Raw genomic sequence first — 19026 nt, forward strand, 5'->3', positions numbered from 1 at the left:
TTATATTTAATATTGTGCGCTTGTACAGTAGATCTGTTCAAGCTGTTACTTTGGGCTTGTTAAGGACAGACCGATTAATCGGACCGATTAATTAATCGGTCTGATTGATTAATCGAACCGATGCTGATTAATCTAAAAACAACTAAAATCGGCCGATACCGATGTGTTTGCCGATTAATCTCCCATCACTACTGCCTACCGATGTGTCTGGTGACATCCAATGTAGTTGCCAGAACAGCGGAGAAATCCTACGCTAACAATATACAAACCTACTATACGCCCACTGCTTTGAAAACCAACCCTGACACCGTTGCAAATATGAAGGACCTCCCTAAAGTAGGCCTATGTGTTGGTACTGCAATGCAGTTATGTTTTTTTTCTAAATTGTTTCCACCCAGGTTCATTGTCGAAGGATGACTGACTCTCGCCAGTCTCTAGCTGAGTCAAGCATTTAGATATTGGCCTACAAATCATCAGCTTTACAACACAAGGTCACCCCACCTGTTGGTGCATATACACTCTCTAATAAACTACTTTGGTGCCGACCTAGTTTGGCTGGATGGATCCTTGACTTCCTCTCCTTCAGAACCCAGAGGGCTTATGTCAGCTGAGCTCTCTGCGTCTACACGTTCACCATGGGCCCAGGGCTAATCATTTTTTGCAAGTCCTGTGTGCACCACATAAGACACACTTTTGTCAGCTGTCAGCTTTTCTCTTCAGGCAGGCAGTTAGCGCTGCCCATATAGCACTGCTATATGCAACATTCAATACGACTTAAAGTTAAAACCCTACGTACATGCATATACTTTGTTGAATGGGGTCCCTAGGGGGCTCTCTCCTTGTGCCCCCCCCTCCTCCTTTTTCCATCTACTATACGCCAATACATAACATTTCTTCGCCCGAAATAGCAGATTACAAACTCACAACATGTCGCATGTGTGACATGTTGCGAATCAATCAATCAATCAAAATTGATGAGGTGTATTTTTTCATGGATACTATATGTCCCTCTTCATATCTGATTTCAATAACTAATAAAGAAAGGAAATAATACAATTAACAGCCGCCTCTCTGAGGGCAATAGGGCATGGGCTCAAGCCCCCCTGGGTTCTATCTGCATGTAACCCCCTCCCATCCATTGCTTTAAATTAAACATTGTCAATAACATTGATAGCATGTCATTATTCCGACGGCTGGTTTGTCCGGCTGGCCCCATGCTAGTTAGCATCCGGCAGTTATAGATGACCCATACTCAACATTTCTAACAAAAAAGGTTAGGGGTTCACATTGGGCTGTATGGGCTGGCAAGTAGACTATAAGGGATGTATGCTAATAGAAACTACAACCTTTCTGTTCCTGGAAAGTTAGCATGCCGAGGTAGAAGCCATTTGCATATATATACACTTTTACATCTCGTTTGAAATGACAAAATCTGCCTATAATGACATCACTGGTAGGCACTAGGCAGGTAGTAAGTAACTGGTAGTAAGGGTCCATTTGGTTTCATTTTACACTCTCAAGAGTTAAAGCATTGTTAAACATCTGCATTACTTAATTTACAAGAAGTCTACACCATTAGAGAATGTAGAAGAATTGTTACTTTGATCTGTCCTATGGTACCACATCAATTAACAGCATGACAACAAAATATTCATATGATGCTAAATCTCATCAAATGGTGGTCCGTGGCTCGAATGCCAAACCAATAATGGGCCTTGATATGAAAAAGGTTGAAAACCACTTCTTTAAATTCAATGATTGCAAATCGCTAAAGGCATTAGCTAACAAATGCCTTAAACAGATGCCTAAAACAGTGTAGTACTTTTCTATTTTCAGTCTACTCATAATTACATTTTCTTTCATTTAAGGATAGCTACAAGGTACCGTATTATGTCATTAAAGGAGCATTCAGTGATTTGGGTAATTTGGAAAAAACCCTGGTCCACCCTGGTAACAAGATGTGCTCATGCACACGCTTTACAGTGAGGGAAGTACAACAGACCAACAGCATGTGCACCAAGGCCCGCCCCACTCGATCATGATTGGAGGAAGGCCCCTCTCATCCTGATTGGATGAAGGCTTTGCCACCCAAAGCCCAAACCGAAACTAGGGTTTTTTGACCCCAGGGGCTCACTGGGGACAGGGAGGAACTCCTTATATGGTCTGCACACTTTATAGTAGGGAGGATTATCCAAAAAATAAGAAAAAATAAGTGATATTTGAATTAAGTGAAATCACTGAATATACCTTTAAGTATTTGTGCCCATCTCAGGGTGTGTGTGTGTGTGTGTGTGTGTGTGTGTGCGTGCGTGCGTGCGTGCGTGCGTGCGTGCGTGCGTGCGTGCGTGCGTGCACACACTACACTTACCGGCCAGCGCAGCCCCGGTGGTGGTGATGACCACGGCAGCAGCGACGCCGTACGACGGCACACCGTTTTTCAGGACACACACGCCGATGCTGAGCGTGACCAGCGGCAGGCAGCGCTTGAACACCACGTACATGGGCAGGCTGAGGCCACGCAGTGACCACAGGGTCAGAGTGGACTGTAGAGTGGACAGGATGGTCACGCCACCAAACGTCTGCGTGGGGGAGAGGGGGGAGGGGGGAGAGAGAGAGATAGCGAGAGGGGGGGGGGGGGGGGAGAGATAGCGAGAGGTGCGGAGAGGGAGAGATAGAGAGAGGTGCGGAGAGAGAGATAGATGGGTAGAGGGAGGGAGAGAGAGAGTGGGGGGGAGAGGGGAAGGGAGAGAGAGGGGGGGAGGGAGAGAGAGAGCGAGAGAGAGAGAGGGGGGGGGAGGGAGAGAGAGAGAGAGAGAGAGAGAGGGGGGGGGGGAGAGGGGAAGGGAGAGAGAGAGAGAGAGGGGGGAGGGAGAGAGAGAGAGAGAGAGAGGGGGGGGGAGAGGGGCAGAGAGAGGGAGAGAGAGAGAGGGGGGGAGGGAGAGAGAGAGAGAGAGAGAGAGAGAGAGGGGGGAGAGGGGAAGGGAGAGAGAGAGAGGGGGGAGGGAGAGAGAGAGGGGGGGGGGGAGAGGGGCAGAGAGAGGGAGAGAGGAGGGTAGGGAGGAGGGGAGAGAGGTCTATTCAACTCTGAGTGTAGCCTATACAAACGGAATGACCAAAATAACCAAATGGATCCCAACGGCACTCAAGAGTTACATTCACAGTAAGTTTTATGTGTAGCCTATAGCCCGGTAATATATTAGCCTAAATGAAGATCAGTGCACCTGTGTCTATTTGATAAATAGAGAAAATAAACTATATCCTCTGCTAAGAAATAAGAAGTCCATAAACAATCATATTCATATTATTTATAGCCAAATAGTTAATGAGGATGATGACCTATATGCTGATTGCTATACAGGGCTGTTTTCAACGTGGCTTTAAAAAAAATCCCCCACAAAACACCTATATCTATATATGCAGAGTAGCCTATAATACGACATAGAGGTGATCTGAGGGGAGACCTGCACTCTGCTGCAGACTTTTAATGTCACTCTAGTTCTGTTTCTATACTCTCTCCTCTGCTGCTGTCACCGACATTCTATTTTTGCTCTTTTCCACTCAGTTCCCATTCTCTTCTTCATCACTGCTCCCCTTTGACTTCATCTCTCCACACCAGCCTCGAAATAATTTAATTTCATAATTTTGTCCAACCAGCCCCCAATTACTGTGCGCAAAAAAAAAAAAAAGATTGTCAGCATGACTATTTTTGTCTGATGGCTGATGGGACATATTAGCCACGTATAATCGTCAGCATGCTTAAATAAAATGTACTCTCATCTTGAGTGTTCATATATAGCCTACTTTAACTCGGAGTGTGTTGCATTTTCACTTATTGGTGCATTACTGCATTTGCATGCTTCCACTTTCAACCTTGAGCATGTCATTATAGCCTAATGGACGATTTTTATTAATAGTCTAATCAAAAATAGTGCGTTTTTTGTAGTTTGGGCTATTATTACCATGATGAGATTATCATGGTAATAATTCAATGAGATATCGTCAACACTTTATATCTAAAATGTACACATCATTTTACTCAAGGGGCTCCCAAATGAACCCTTAACCAAAGGTATTAAAAGTTCTGCAGAGTTGGATGAACACAGGATGTCACATTGTAAAGATTTGGGTCAGACAGAGAAATAAATAAACCATATCAAATGAAACTATAGGGGTCATTGAAATTACCACTTGAGCCCCACATGCATCTTTCCAATATATTCTCCCCAAATAGCAGATCTAGCCTACAAGCTCACAACATGTCTCATTTATAATTGCAACTTTGCCAGCTCGTAGATGAGCTATCGTGCAGGAAGAGTCAGATTTATTAGGCGTTTTAACCACTTCTTAAAAGTGCATTAAACAGGTTGATTATAGCTTCTCTGCATCATCATTACTATGCCTCCATCCTGCATGCATACCTTTAGCCGACGGGGTCCCGAAAAGGGACCAAACTATCCATAAAGCCTATACCTTGGCGAGCTGCAGGCTGAACGGGGGGATGTCGACCTTGCCCAGGCGTCGCAGGGTCTCCAGGACTATGGCCGCCGTGCCGCTGGTCAGACACTGGATGAGGGTCAGGTAGTTGAAGTTGTAGGTGCTGATGAGGAACTTGAGCAGGATGTTCAGGCTGCCCGAGAAGAAGCCGTGCGCCACGGCCACCGTGATGCCCAGCATCCGGCCCGAGCACACGTCCACCACCATTGTGTGTTTATTGGAGGACTTTCTTATAAGGAAATAAAGATTATATATAAAAGTCACGGAGTAAAAGAAAAATAGGGAGATGTCTTTCTTCTCCCAATAGGGGATTTCTTCTCCCCCCTCCCTCCCCTTCTTTTTTTTGTTTTACAAGTTTTGGTTTGGTGCGCAGTATCCCTGTCCTGTCTGTCCTCTCCCCAAGGGCGCGCGGAGTGCAGGTTGGAATGTCCGAGTTATTAACGGCTCTCTCTGGCATGCAGTAACCACCAACCAACGCGAATCGACCCGCATGCAGCGTTCAGTAGCTTTCAATAAAAAAGAATATATAAAAAAACCCTGCTACTCTCGCAGGAGGAGAGAGAGAGAGAATGGACGGACGAACAGCTTGAAAAGAGGCAGGAGGGAGGGAAAAAAAGACCGGTTGGCTGGTTTCTGGAGCGGGGGAGTGGAGAGAGAGAGAGAGAGAGAGAGAGAGAGAGAGAGAGAGAGAGAGAGAGAGAGACACAGAGAGACACAGAGAGAGAGAGAGGGGGGGGGGGGAGTTCTGCTGACGCGTCAGTTTGGTATAGCTCTCTCTTTAATTGAAATTGCAGGCCAATGGTTCACTTCTCCTTATGGGTATCCCCCTCTTTTCTCTGTCTCTGTCTTTCTCTCTCATGCTCACTTTTCTTTCATCACGGACAGTCGGACATGCGGCTGTTTGGTGGTGGTGGTGGTGGTGGTGGTGGTGTGTGTGCTGTGTGCTGTGTGTGTGTGTGTGTGTGTGTGGGGGGGGGGGGGTGTAGAATGAGAGAGGAGAGTAGACTATACACACTGTCTGAAGCTAATGTTAGTTATCATCTCTGGGGCATAATAAACCGTAAAGTGACAGTCACAATCACAGGACACTGCAGACAGAACGGAACGGTGAACGAGAGAAGAGAGAAGCTGAAATGAAACAAGCTCGCGGCACTTTGCCCGTTTGCCGCTGCCGAGCAGGCCCGGCCCGCGCGGAGTGAATGTGACTGGTTTTTCAACCCGGCTTTTCACATCAAGGCCCATTGTTTATTCTGCATTTGAGCCACGGACCACCATTTGATGAGATTTAGCCTCTCACTCAGACCCAATAAGACTAAGGAATATTTTGTTTTTGTTGTCGTTGGATATTAGATTTTGTCCACAATTCCATGATGTATAGGAAAATATCTAAGGGTCCATTTGGTGAATACCAACTCGACTATTTAAATTGGGGGACCACCTGGAACTCCCTCAAGGACCACTTGTTGAAAACCACTGAAATGACGTTTGCCGCATTTGGCTTTCCATCCGAGAGAGAGAGAGAGGAGGGGGGCACTTACTTTGATGGACTTTCCCCTCATATTATAATGCAGTGCAGTGAATTAAGACAAGGCGAAAGTGATGGAAAAAATAGTCTCTGATATGAACAGGTTGAAAAGTATCTTGCCACAAAAAAATTAATGTACGAATTTCAATGTACGAAACTCCACTGACACATGCCTCCTCTATTTGAGTGACCACATCAAACACGAGGTGGATGCTGGCAAATACTGTGGCATGGTCATGCTGGACCCCCCCCCCCCTGCCTCCCAGTGAGCTGTGGCGTTCCACAAGGAAGCATACTAGGGCCTTTACTGTTCCTAATATATGTAAACGACATGACATCAGCTTGCAACTTGTTCCTGTTCGCAGATGGTCTCGGACTAGCCTGGCTAAAGCCAGACGCGAATATATACCACACGACAGTGTGATTTGAGTCTGGAGCATTTCAGCAAGGCAGATGGCTTCATGGTTAGAGTCCTGGAGGCAAATCTTTCCGGTGATAAAATGGCCACCAACGTAATCAAAAAAGTCAACCAAAGAACAAGATTCCTTTACAGGATCTCCTCACTGGTCAACAAAAACACCTTGAAGACTCTAACAGGAGCCCTCATACAAGGTTTCTTCGACCTCACCCCTGCCCACTTTGACAGGCTGGAATGGCTTAGGGTTGACAACGTTGAGTACAGCATCTTGAAATGGGTCAGGTCCACAAGATTCAATACACCACCAAGATACCCACCTGTCTAAATAAATGTCCTTAATGTCAATGAAGTCCACACCAACAACACCAGAGGGAGTTCAACAAACCACGTGCAACCCAGATTCGGCACAAACAAGAGACTAAATTAATTTCGCTCCTATGACACAGAAATGTGGAACGCCCTACCAACTGTCATTATATGACATGTGAATCCCTTGACTCCTTCAAAACCGCTCTCAAAGGGCACCTACGGACGGCTGCAATTTGAAACTGGCCCCCGTAAAATCTGAATCCCCCGTGCACCCATCCCTTTCCCCCTCACTGTATATTTCCTTTTTTACCTCCTTTATGATGATTTCCTGTTTTTGGCTATATAGAAGTGTATATTTGTACGTCTCTAAATGTTATGATGAATTGAAAACGGTGGACCCTCTTGTAAACAAGTGTAATGCTTTATTTTTAAACCAGTGGTTCTCAAATATTATAATTTCAAGACCCCCCCCCCCCATAACTCTGAGAGTATGCTGTTCAGTTACAGACCTGGCTGAGACCCTTAAGAGACCCTGAGAGTCCCTGGAGTCCACTTTCAGAAACACTGGACTTTATCTCTCTCTCTCTCACACACACACACACACACACAAAGTGTGGGCTGGATATAATCAACATAATTCATAATAGGCATGCAAATCACTCAAGCTATATCTTTTATTTAAATGTGTAATCAGGAAATCGTCTCCCCCTCCCCCGCTGAGGCATGGATGGACCCTATGCTCTCTTATCAACAATTAAAATACGAGAGACAGAGAGAGAGACAGAGAGAGAGAGAGAGAGACAGAGAGAGAGAGAGAGAGACAGACAGAGAGAGAGAGAGCAAGACAGAGAGAGAAGCTTGCAAAGTTCCAGCCATATTCAACCAAAAAACTAACCACTTACTGTAAACCCCAGCATCAGAAAATAGCTGATCTACAAGCTTATCTGCTATTTTCAGCAAAGAGTTTTAATGTAGAGTGAAAACAGAAAAGATACTATACTAGTATTAATCCTTGAGGAACACCATATGGGTTTAAAGTGGCTTTATACACTGACAAAACTCCAGAAGAACAATTCCAAAAACCTACAGATGATGCAAACTAGAGTTTTATTTTACTTTTATTTCCACAGAACATGTAAGCATTATCACAAAAATAGCCTATGAGAAATGCAGCCAGTACCACTGTGATGTAATTGTACAATTCATTTATTATAGAATCATACACATAATGAAACATACATTTAAGAGTAATAATCTTCAGTAATCTCTCAGTGTGTTAATGTATTGTTAAGGCACAATGTCTTGACTTAAAGGATGTCTTCACCCATTTTCAACCTTCTTCATGTCATGTTGTCATGTTGTCATGTTGGTTGGGGAATTGAGACAAAGCGGGGGGAGGGGGTGGGATGGGAGGCGGGTGTGTGTGGGAGTGTATGTGACTTATTAGTCCATGAGTTCACGTGTGTGTGTGAGAGTTAGCCCGGAGAGTTCTTCTGGGATGCATGCAAGGTCAGTTCTCGTGGTGGAAGATAGCAACAAGTTGCTATAGAGACGCTCGTGCCAGTCCAGAGTCACAACAACAGGTGTCCGTGAAGATAGGGGTGCCTATCTTCACGGACACTTCCACACTGATGAAGGCTGGATAGCCGAAACGTTTGTCCCTGTTCAAAAATGCAATAAATATTTTGAACTGAAGTCTTGCTGTGTGCGACCCACTACCGTTATTTGTTATGTGTAGAATCGGCCTCAGGTCTTAATGGGTTAATTACGGTAATAGAATGAAATGTGGGTGTGTCCTGTGGACATGTCAAGTTGGATACCGAAAAAAATCCTCAGTGTTAATATCTACCCAGTTGTACCCAGTATACCAATGTATAACCTTGATTACAGTATGTTGGTACACACGTGGGAGTTAATTGAACTACTGTGTAGCTACTTCCAGTGTAGGCCACGCACGCACAACGCACACGCATGCACACGCACACGCACACGCACACACACACACACACACACACACACACACACACACACACACACACACACACACAGCGTAGTGTATATCAGACAGAGCAGAGGATTCCCTCACTGACCTCACTGCACAGAGGAGGGAAGGGAGGGGGGTTGCACAAGGAGAGAGGAAGAATGGAAGCAGAAGGGACTAGGAAAGGACACAAGGGGACGTGTCTGCGTAAACGGCCCATCAAGCAAACATTTTCTTTGGTAATTAAACAGCCTCTCAAGCAAAAAAACAAAACAAACAAACATTGTTTTTTAATCACTCTGTCAGAAACATGTGTCCCTGCATGGAGAGCCCCCGTCCCGTCATCCCTGAGGGCTGTACTGGGACAGCAGAGGAGGGTCTCCCCGCAGGGGGGGGGGGGGGGGAGCGTGGTAGAAGGGGGACATCAGTCTCATCGAGATCATTGAAATATCTACTCGTGATAGACTTTGACGTTATTGTAGGCGAGGCATGGCATGCTCCATAACTATGGGGCAATGCTATATCTAATTATGGGGCACGGCGTGATGATGGGGCATAATTATTATAGATTAATCATCGTTATAACCATATTTCAGGAAAGAAATAAAATAAAGAAAACTAGGGGGTGTCAATAATAGGTTACCACCAAAAATGTTTTGGAATTCCCAAAATAGGAATGCCAATATATTGCAAATTGTGGTTACAAGTAAACACTTATCTATATAACATGTGTCACATGTACTAGGACCGGCATGGATTGAGATGCACTCAGTGTTAATCTCAAATCAGATTAATTAATGATTCATTAATTAACCATTATTGCCCTTAAAGCTGCTATAAGCAATAATATGTCAAAATATTAATGTAGTCTCTGTGACACATCTAGGGGCCGTAATCTGCATTCAAAGATGTTCCTAGAAGCTTTGTCATTGGTTGAAAAAAACCCGGTCGCAGTGACTAACCAATCAGGAAGCAGACAGGCAAATTGACCAAAGCTTCTAGGAAAATATTTGAATGCAGATTGTGGCCCCTAGATGTGTCACAGAAACTAAATCTTTTTTGGGAGCGTTCTACCAGCAATGGCTGTCTGAATACCAAAAAAATAAAAAGGTCATTACAATTTTGACATATTATTGCTTATAGCAGCTTTAAGGCAACACTTGATGGATTTGTTGGTTATTTTGGTTACATCGTTTTGGCTTAACTCATCAATCAATCAAAAAGTGATACAACTCATTTCCACCAGTGACAGCAGTACTATTATCATAATATCAAATCAAAATGATTAATATTTACTCCTGTAAAGTGAATATGTTCCACGTTCTCATCTTCATCACCACTTTAAACAAATGTTTAACTTACCATTGTATGCATGCCTGACATATTGTCACATTCTATCAGCATCAATAAAAAGCTATATGATGATAACTATGACATTTAAGCCACGTCAATGTCCTCTAGGACTAATGACTAATGAGTGACATTTTCAATCAATTCTGACTGATTGCTCGCTTGAAAAAAGGCATGACATGGTTGTGATTATTCAGTATGCGGAGGTGCACGTGCAGACCACACACTCACAAATACCCCCACCCACCCACGGATGCATACCCAGATGCGTGTCCATTCTCGTTCACGTGTGAGAACATAAAACAAACAGAATATGGATGCTGGGGTGGTTAATATGTTGTTCACAGTTTTAGAGAGAAATACGTGAAAGCCAGCTGACATATTGGTCTGGAAAGCAGACAAATCTGCCAGAGTGAATTCTCTAATATCCATGTGGGTGGTTAGTCTGACCACATCAGGCTCATTAGGTGTTAAGTTAGGACAACCAAGACGCCTGTAGCCCTGTACAGAAATACATGCAAGGTAAAACGGCAAACTGATTTCTGATTATTGCTGGATCATGATGATGATGATTGATGATGCAAGTGTATGTGTTGTGTGTGTGTGTGTGTGTGTGTGTGTGTGTGTGTGTTCTACGGAGCAGACAGACAGCTAGGTGTGTAGATCTTCACTGTCTCGTCCCATGAACAGTCCACCACCTGTGAACACACAAAACCGAGAGATGTGACACAAGTTCACAACATGTTGTAACGACGGCTGGTTGGGTTGGTTTTTTATTTTTAAAGATATTTTTTTGCGGCTTACACCTTTTATTGGTTTTTGAAGGGACAGACAGTAGGCTGACAGGAAACGGGAGAGAGATGGGGGAAGACATGCAGTAAAGGCCGTGTCGGGCTCGGGAGTCGAACCCGCGGCACACTGCGACTGGATTACCAGTCGGGTGCCCAGACGGTTACGCCACCGCCTGGGCGGTTGGGTTGGTTTTTGTGCTGGGGTGCCAGTCAGAGTCTCAGTCTGACAAAAATATGTCAGACTTGTTAAATGGCGTCCTGTAGTTTCTATAGTTTCAATGTACAGATTATGTTTTGGGATATTATATTGTTTAGACTGATGCTAGGTTCTTGGTTTAGCCGTGATCCCATAGTTTACTTTATTTTCCTACAGAAACAAGAACATATTGTACAATTATACTGCACTTTGTCACTTGTAAATGACCAACCTAACAATAACTCCATTCCCTAATTGCGAAGCAGCAGACACATTCATTACAATCAAATCCATTTATTCGAAGCGAATCCACGTATTATAGGGTAATCTATTCGTTGCATAAATTGCACGACAGTCTTGGCCAGTACAATCCCACACTCACACACACGCGATCGCTATTCTTGTGAGAAAACTCCTGCACACTGTCTTGCAAATGCAATTAAAAAAAGTTGTAATGGGAATACGTTTCGGTCTGTGAGGCGTTGCTCAGGTTATCTTTTAAATTGTTTTAGCCATTCTTTACTCTATAGCCGTGAAGCCAATCTACAAGTGGTGAGATGGTGGATGGGCCATTTTTGGTGCATGACACTGGAGTGCAACTAAGTTTAACTCCAACCAAACCTATAATGTGTTCCTTGTTGTAGTCAATTCTAATCTTTTTGGAGCGGTGCTAAGCGCTCACAACAAAGGGCTTTAAGTGTCTGTCTGTCTGTCTGTCTGTCTGTCTGTCTGTCTGTCTGTCTGTCTGTCTGTCTGTCTGTCTGTCTGTCTGTCTGTCTGTCTGTCTGTCTGTCATTCACACTCACAGTGAGCAGTCAGCTAATTGGGGCTGCATTGGGGTCAAACACACACACACACACACACACACACCTCTCAGTTCACACGGTCTGATTTTTTTTAAACTGTAGAAGGTCACGCTGCAATGCATTGTGACCTTGTAGATCGCCTAATTTTGGTGAAGTGAAGTATGCTTCCAGCGCCTTCAGAAGTATAGACACGCGCACGCACGCGCACGCAAACACCCAAACACTGCCTGACAATAAACGTGCATGAAACACACACACACACACACACACACACACACACACACACACACACACACACACACACACACACACACACACACACACACACACACACACACACACACACACACACACACACACACACACCATAAAATGACTTCTAACTACAACACAGACAATGGACCCTCTAAGTAGCCTAGCTATTCACCAGCAGATCACAGAGACAATCAAAGCAATTAGCATCAAGCCTGATATACTCTGTATAGTGATACTGTATGCTCAGTTGAAGCTCAGAACACGTCGCAATGCGTTGCAATACGACATGCTTTTCCTCTTCTCTTCAGCACGTGTCGAGAGCTTGTAAATCTGCTGCATCCAGCAGTGCGCGGGGGATCACTGACCGTGCGCGACCGAGTGTAACGGTGGCTTTCGCTGTGGCTGCAACCTGCACTGCTGCCGCTTTCTGCTCCAGGATGAGTAGTGGAGAGGAGAGAGATTACCTGCATGGCCGTTGGTCCCATGCTGTTGTTTCACTAGAAAGAGGAGAGAGATTACCTGCATGGCCGTTGGTCCCATGCTGTTGTTTCACTAGAAAGAGAGAGATTACCTGCATGGCCGTTGGTCCCATGCTGTTGTTTCACTAGAAAGAGGAGAGAGATTACCTGCATGGCCGTTGGTCCCATGCTGTTGTTTCACTAGAAAGAGGAGAGAGATTACCTGCATGGCCGTTGGTCCCATGCTGTTGTTTCACTAGAAAGAGGAGAGAGATTACCTGCATGGCCGTTGGTCCCATGCTGTTGTTTCACAAGAAAGAGAGAGATTACCTGCATGGCCGTTGGTCCCATGCTGTTGTTTCACTAGAAAGAGGAGAGAGATTACCTGCATGGCCGTTGGTCCCATGCTGTTGTTTCACTAGAAAGAGGAGAGAGATGACCTGCATGGCCGTTGGTCCCATGCTGTTGTTTCACTAGAAAGAGGAGAGAGATTACCTGCATGGCCGTTGGTCCCATTCTGTTGTTTCACTAGAAAGAGAGAGATTACCTGCATGGCCGTTGGTCCCATGCTGTTGTTTCACTAGAAAGAGGAGAGAGATTACCTGCATGGCCGTTGGTCCCATGCTGTTGTTTCACTAGAAAGATGAGTAGTGGAGAGGAGAGAGATTACCTGCATGGCCGTTGGTCCCATGCTGTTGTTTCACTAGAAAGAGGAGAGAGATTACCTGCATGGCCGTTGGTCCCATGCTGTTGTTTCACTAGAAAGAGGAGAGAGATTACCTGCATGGCCGTTGGTCCCATGCTGTTGTTTCACAAGAAAGAGAGAGATTACCTGCATGGCCGTTGGTCCCATGCTGTTGTTTCACTAGAAAGAGGAGAGAGATTACCTGCATGGCCGTTGGTCCCATGCTGTTGTTTCACTAGAAAGAGGAGAGAGATTACCTGCATGGCCGTTGGTCCCATGCTGTTGTTTCACTAGAAAGAGGAGAGAGATTACCTGCATGGCCGTTGGTCCCATGCTGTTGTTTCACTAGAAAGAGGAGAGAGATTACCTGCATGGCCGTTGGTCCCATGCTGTTGTTTCACTAGAAAGAGGAGAGAGATTACCTGCATGGCCGTTGGTCCCATGCTGTTGTTTCACAAGAAAGAGAGAGATTACCTGCATGGCCGTTGGTCCCATGCTGTTGTTTCACTAGAAAGAGGAGAGAGATTACCTGCATGGCCGTTGGTCCCATGCTGTTGTTTCACTAGAAAGAGGAGAGAGATTACCTGCATGGCCGTTGGTCCCATGCTGTTGTTTCACTAGAAAGAGGAGAGAGATTACCTGCATGGCCGTTGGTCCCATGCTGTTGTTTCACTAGAAAGAGGAGAGAGATTACCTGCATGGCCGTTGGTCCCATGCTGTTGTTTCACTAGAAAGAGGAGAGAGATTACCTGCATGGCCGTTGGTCCCATGCTGTTGTTTCACTAGAAAGAGGAGAGAGATTACCTGCATGGCCGTTGGTCCCATGCTGTTGTTTCACAAGAAAGAGAGAGATTACCTGCATGGCCGTTGGTCCCATGCTGTTGTTTCACTAGAAAGAGGAGAGAGATTACCTGCATGGCCGTTGGTCCCATGCTGTTGTTTCACAAGAAAGGGAGGGAAGGAAATGGAAGGAAGGAAATGGGGGACTTGAGAGCTAAACGTTAAAGTTAACTCATTTTCTGCTAAGGACGACATTGGACGAGTTTTATTAAAAACCACAGATCACCTAGAACGACATTGCACGAGTTATTAGTTTATAATGCATCCAGCATCACTAGTATTATTTTTACCGGTTCTTGGCGTCTCCGTCGCCTGGCAACGCTTTGCTTCCGCGTTGTGACGTCATTGAATATTTTCTCTCCGTCCAGACTATCTTTAGCGATGATATTTAGCTGTGTTTTTTCTCTGAATTGAAGCTTAGATTGAGGTGATCATACAGAACATCGATGTTTTAGGAGCTAAAACAAATCCCTGCGACCTCGCGGTACTATATTAGCGCTTCTGATGAAGGCGAAAGTATCTTGCAGCTGCCCCGGACATGATTGATTGTTACTTGCATGTCACCAAATCAGCTGGTGGCTCTTCAAAATAAGGGCTTACGGCTGAAAAGCTCTATGGTGGCAGAGAAGCTTAAACCTGGTGGGGAAAGAGTGAACCACATAAACCCCAGCATCCGTACTTTGGGAAAAAACGAGTGCCAACATTTGCACATGGGAGGGTGATCACTGGCATACTGTAAGTGTGAGAGAGAGGTGATGTCTCCTCACATCTATATACAATATAAGGTCAGCTGACAAGCTACTGCTGACTGACCTCAAAACCAACTGTAAGACCAGAGGTGGCCGGGCCTTTGCAGCGGCCGGCCCTAGGCTCTGGAACAACCTACCCTTCCATATTCACTCTGCTCCCTCATTAGAGGCTTTTAAATCCCTACTAAAGACCCATTTCTTCGCTGTGGCCTTCGACACTGCCTGATTATATTATTGTATAACCGTCTAATTCTTTTAGCTCCTTCTATATTTTTATTTGTCTATTTTGTCCCTTCATATTTCTATATTTCCTGACACTGTGTGTATAACATAAATATGTTATGTTTGCTTGTATTGATCCCAGTGTCAATTATCTAATTGGCTCTACACTCCCTCTGCCAACCTGGGGAGAGCAACGGAGTGACCTCATGCTTCCTTCTATGGAAGAGGAGTCTGAGGCGCTTCTTCTACCAGGGGAGTTTCCCTCCATGAGGCACCCCAGCTGGCCAGGGGGAGGCAGTATAGAGACCAGGATTACTGCATTTCTCCAGGTGGACCCAGGATCCATTCCTTCTATACTTCCTCTCTGGGAAGTAGTTTTACTCTCAAAACTTTCTTTCTTTCTTTCTTTCTTAGGGATATAAACAGCTATCATCTGAATGACACGGCTATAGTTCCTCTTTCATCTCCTCCAGCTACAGACAGACAGACAGACAGTTTGTGTGTGTGTGTGTGTGTGTGTGTGTGTGTGTGTGTGTGTGTGTGTGTGTGTGTGTGTGTGTGTGTGTGTGTGTGTGTGTGTGTGTGTGTGTCTGTGTGTGTGTAATGGAGATTTGGCCCCGGCCCACAGCACTGTGGCTTTAAAAACAACAACCAACAAACAGAACTGAATTGAGGTTCTGCCGCAGTGAACATTCTCATAAAGAGTCTCCTCTCTACACAGTGGCCATTCTCATAAAGAGTCTCCTCTTTACACAGTGGCCATTCTCATAAAGAGTCTCCTCTCTACACAGTGGCCATTCTCATAAAGAGTCTCCTCTTTACACAGTGGCCATTCTCATAAAGAGTCTCCTCTCTACACAGTGGCCATTCTCATAAAGAGTCTCCTCTTTACACAGTGGCCATTCTCATAAAGAGTCTCCTCTTTACACAGTGGCCATTCTCATAAAGAGTCTCCTCTTTACACAGTGGCCATTCTCAGAAAGAGTCTCCTCTCTACACAGTGGCCATTCTCATAAAGAGTCTCCTCTCTACACAGTGGCCATTCTCATAAAGAGTCTCCTCTCTACACAGTGGTCATTCTCATGAAGAGTCTCCTCTTTACACAGTGGCCATTCTCATAAAGAGTCTCCTCTCTACACAGTGGCCATTCTCATAAAGAGTCTCCTCTCTACACAGTGGCCATTCTCATAAAGAGTCTCCTCTTTACACAGTGGCCATTCTCATAAAGAGTCTCCTCTCTACACAGTGGCCATTCTCATAAAGAGTCTCCTCTTTACACAGTGAACATTCTCATAAAGAGTCTCCTCTCTACACAGTGGCCATTCTCATAAAGAGTCTCCTCTTTACACAGTGGCCATTCTCATAAAGAGTCTCCTCTCTACACAGTGGCCATTCTCATAAAGAGTCTCCTCTTTACACAGTGGCCATTCTCATAAAGAGTCTCCTCTCTACACAGTGGTCATTCTCATGAAGAGTCTCCTCTTTACACAGTGGCCATTCTCATAAAGAGTCTCCTCTCTACACAGTGGCCATTCTCATAAAGAGTCTCCTCTTTACACAGTGGCCATTCTCATAAAGAGTCTCCTCTCTACACAGTGGCCATTCTCATAAAGAGTCTCCTCTTTACACAGTGGCCATTCTCATAAAGAGTCTCCTCTCTACACAGTGGTCATTCTCATGAAGAGTCTCCTCTTTACACAGTGGCCATTCTCATAAAGAGTCTCCTCTCTACACAGTGGCCATTCTCATAAAGAGTCTCCTCTCTACACAGTGGCCATTCTCATAAAGAGTCTCGCCTATACAGCGGTCCTCTGAGGAATACCACATTTTAATGTATGACTTACCGTTCACACACTGAGCTAAAATGTCAGGGCGTTGCCTCTAAGGAACGTGTGGACGCCACCTCGGTTATGCAATACATGCTGTCCCGCCAAGAGTCGGGACACATCGACTGCCAATACTGGTGTCGTCCAAAAAGATCTGTCTGAGTCTAGCCCTGTGGTTCTGGACATCTTCTGCGTCAGGGCCCACTTCAGAATCATGAAAGAGTTACTTTGCGACCCACCCATCTCACTATGAAGAAAAAAATGCCATGACATTTTTCTTACATTGTTTTTATATATATAAATGTTATCAATAAAATATTAGCCAATTATTTTGGGGAACACTTGCAATATCCTCAGCTCTACCCCATTATACCTCGTTAGTATTCCTCAGGAGTTGTTCCCCCGCACTCCATGTTTAAAATGTGACTATATATCTCCCCTGCAAAAAGAAAATCCCCCAAAACTTAACACAGTGGTTTGGATCTAGGGCGGGTAGAGCAGGGGTTAAGTGTGATTCCGAGAGAGGAGAGCATCTCAAACGCCATACGCAAACACGAGGCGAGTGAGAGCTATATAATAATGCGAGTTGTTGAATGCACGCAGCCAGGCCTGTCAGTCAAGCTTTCCGCCACGCACCTATAAGACAAGAGAAGAGGCTGAACCAACCAACCAACGGTGAGTCATTCGCCAGGGAGGAATGCCCTTAATTACCTCTTAACAACGGGCCACAATGGACGGAAACACACGCACACACGCACACACGCGCACACACGCACACACGCACACACGCACACACACACACACACACACACACACACACACACACACACACACACACACACACACACACACACACACACACACACATCCTGGCCAAGACTGCAGCAAAAAGAACCAGAGGAAGAGAGAAAGAGAGAGGGGGAGCAATATGGGGAAAGGGATGGTCCGCGGAGGAAAGAGGTGATGAGGGATTTAATGGGAAAGAAGGGGGAATAGGAGGGCAGAGGGTGACAGAAGAAAGGCTCGAGCAGAAAGACGAGAGGAAATTGAAAATAGCGGTTGTTTAACAAAATCCCAACCTCCCCCACACCTCCCCCACCACCTCCCCCACACATCACCACTGTGGTCCGTTTACTGTAGCGTGTAAAACAATGTTCTTTCTGCTTTTACACTTGAACCGTTGTTCCCTCGTTAACAGGGCTCAACTTTAGATGGCTCAGGGGCCACTCAGCCAAATTCCAAGGGCCGCAAGCTGTCAGTATTATTCTGAAATGTTTAGAAACAGACTACATGTCTAAAAATCAAGGAAACACACAGGAAAAAGCCACATTTCCATCTATATGGCCAAACTGCAATGACCAAAAAACATTGTGATTAATGCAGTTACAAAATGAGTCTTCATTCACAAAATGGGAAGAGAACATATAATGAACAGATTATCACAGGTGAATAAATAAGTAAGTGGTTAATACTCAAGGGGCCATATCACTTTCTCTTGGAACAAACAATACAATACTTACATTCCTACAATCTTGTTCAAAACAATGCAAATAACCATTACCCACGGGACGCGGGTTGAGTAGCACTCCTCTATAAGGTTCCATTCCCGGACCCCGGTCTACATGTGTTGAGGTCTCCACGAGCAAGACACTTTAAACACCAACATATATTTTACTCAGCTAAATCAACTTGACTAAAATCGTATGGTATGTAGTCAACTAAAAGTACACTATAAACACAAAAATATTTCAGAATTTGAAACAATATGAAATATGAAAGATTTTAACGCCGGCACAGTTGATTATGACAAGCACACCTGCAACGACGTGCACGAAACCTGCGGCACTTTCCCGAAACATTGGATTTACGTCTCTCCGAGACTTTCGCGAAAACCGACTGACGGTTAAATCAGGTATAAGCGTTTTTCAAACTGCTGAAAATGGCGGAAAATCATGTGTAAACAAGTTCCATGGCTTTTGGCCAAACAAGGCACGAGTTATGCCAGTTCAAAGGTTTCATTTACAAACGATTGCTATAGCGCCCCCTTTGGCCAATTGGAGTAAGACTGGTTTCAGCGCTGTTTGTCACGTCACATATGTATGGTATGTAGTCAACTAAAAC

At 44.9% G+C, this 19026-nt stretch overlaps 2 protein-coding genes across 4 annotated transcripts in view; both read right to left on the bottom strand.

The window, feature by feature from the left end:
• The window catches only part of slc35d3 (solute carrier family 35 member D3), a gene marked incomplete at its 5' end in the record, with an annotated part of 11481 nt that extends 6780 nt beyond the window's left edge, over window positions 1-4701 (bottom strand). Inside the window, 2 exons of the mRNA XM_079526325.1 lie at window positions 2369-2579; window positions 4471-4701. Of these exons, the coding sequence (XP_079382451.1) occupies window positions 2369-2579; window positions 4471-4701 (442 nt within the window). The remainder of the gene's footprint in view (window positions 1-2368; window positions 2580-4470) is intronic.
• Window positions 4702-8010: 3309 nt separating this feature from the next.
• The window catches only part of pex7 (peroxisomal biogenesis factor 7), a 103718-nt gene continuing 92702 nt past the window's right edge, over window positions 8011-19026 (bottom strand). For 2 of the 3 annotated variants that reach the window (XM_079525490.1, XM_079525489.1), the window contains exon 11: window positions 8011-10775. In XM_079525490.1, coding sequence (XP_079381616.1) covers window positions 10710-10775 — 66 coding nt within the window. In that variant the 3' untranslated portion in view covers window positions 8011-10709. The remainder of the gene's footprint in view (window positions 10776-19026) is intronic. The other variant, XR_013792016.1, reaches the window with a different exon arrangement.

The sequence above is a fragment of the Electrona antarctica genome (assembly GCF_951216825.1).
Source record: "Electrona antarctica genome assembly, chromosome: 17".
In the NCBI taxonomy this organism is placed as follows: Eukaryota; Metazoa; Chordata; class Actinopteri; order Myctophiformes; family Myctophidae; genus Electrona; species Electrona antarctica.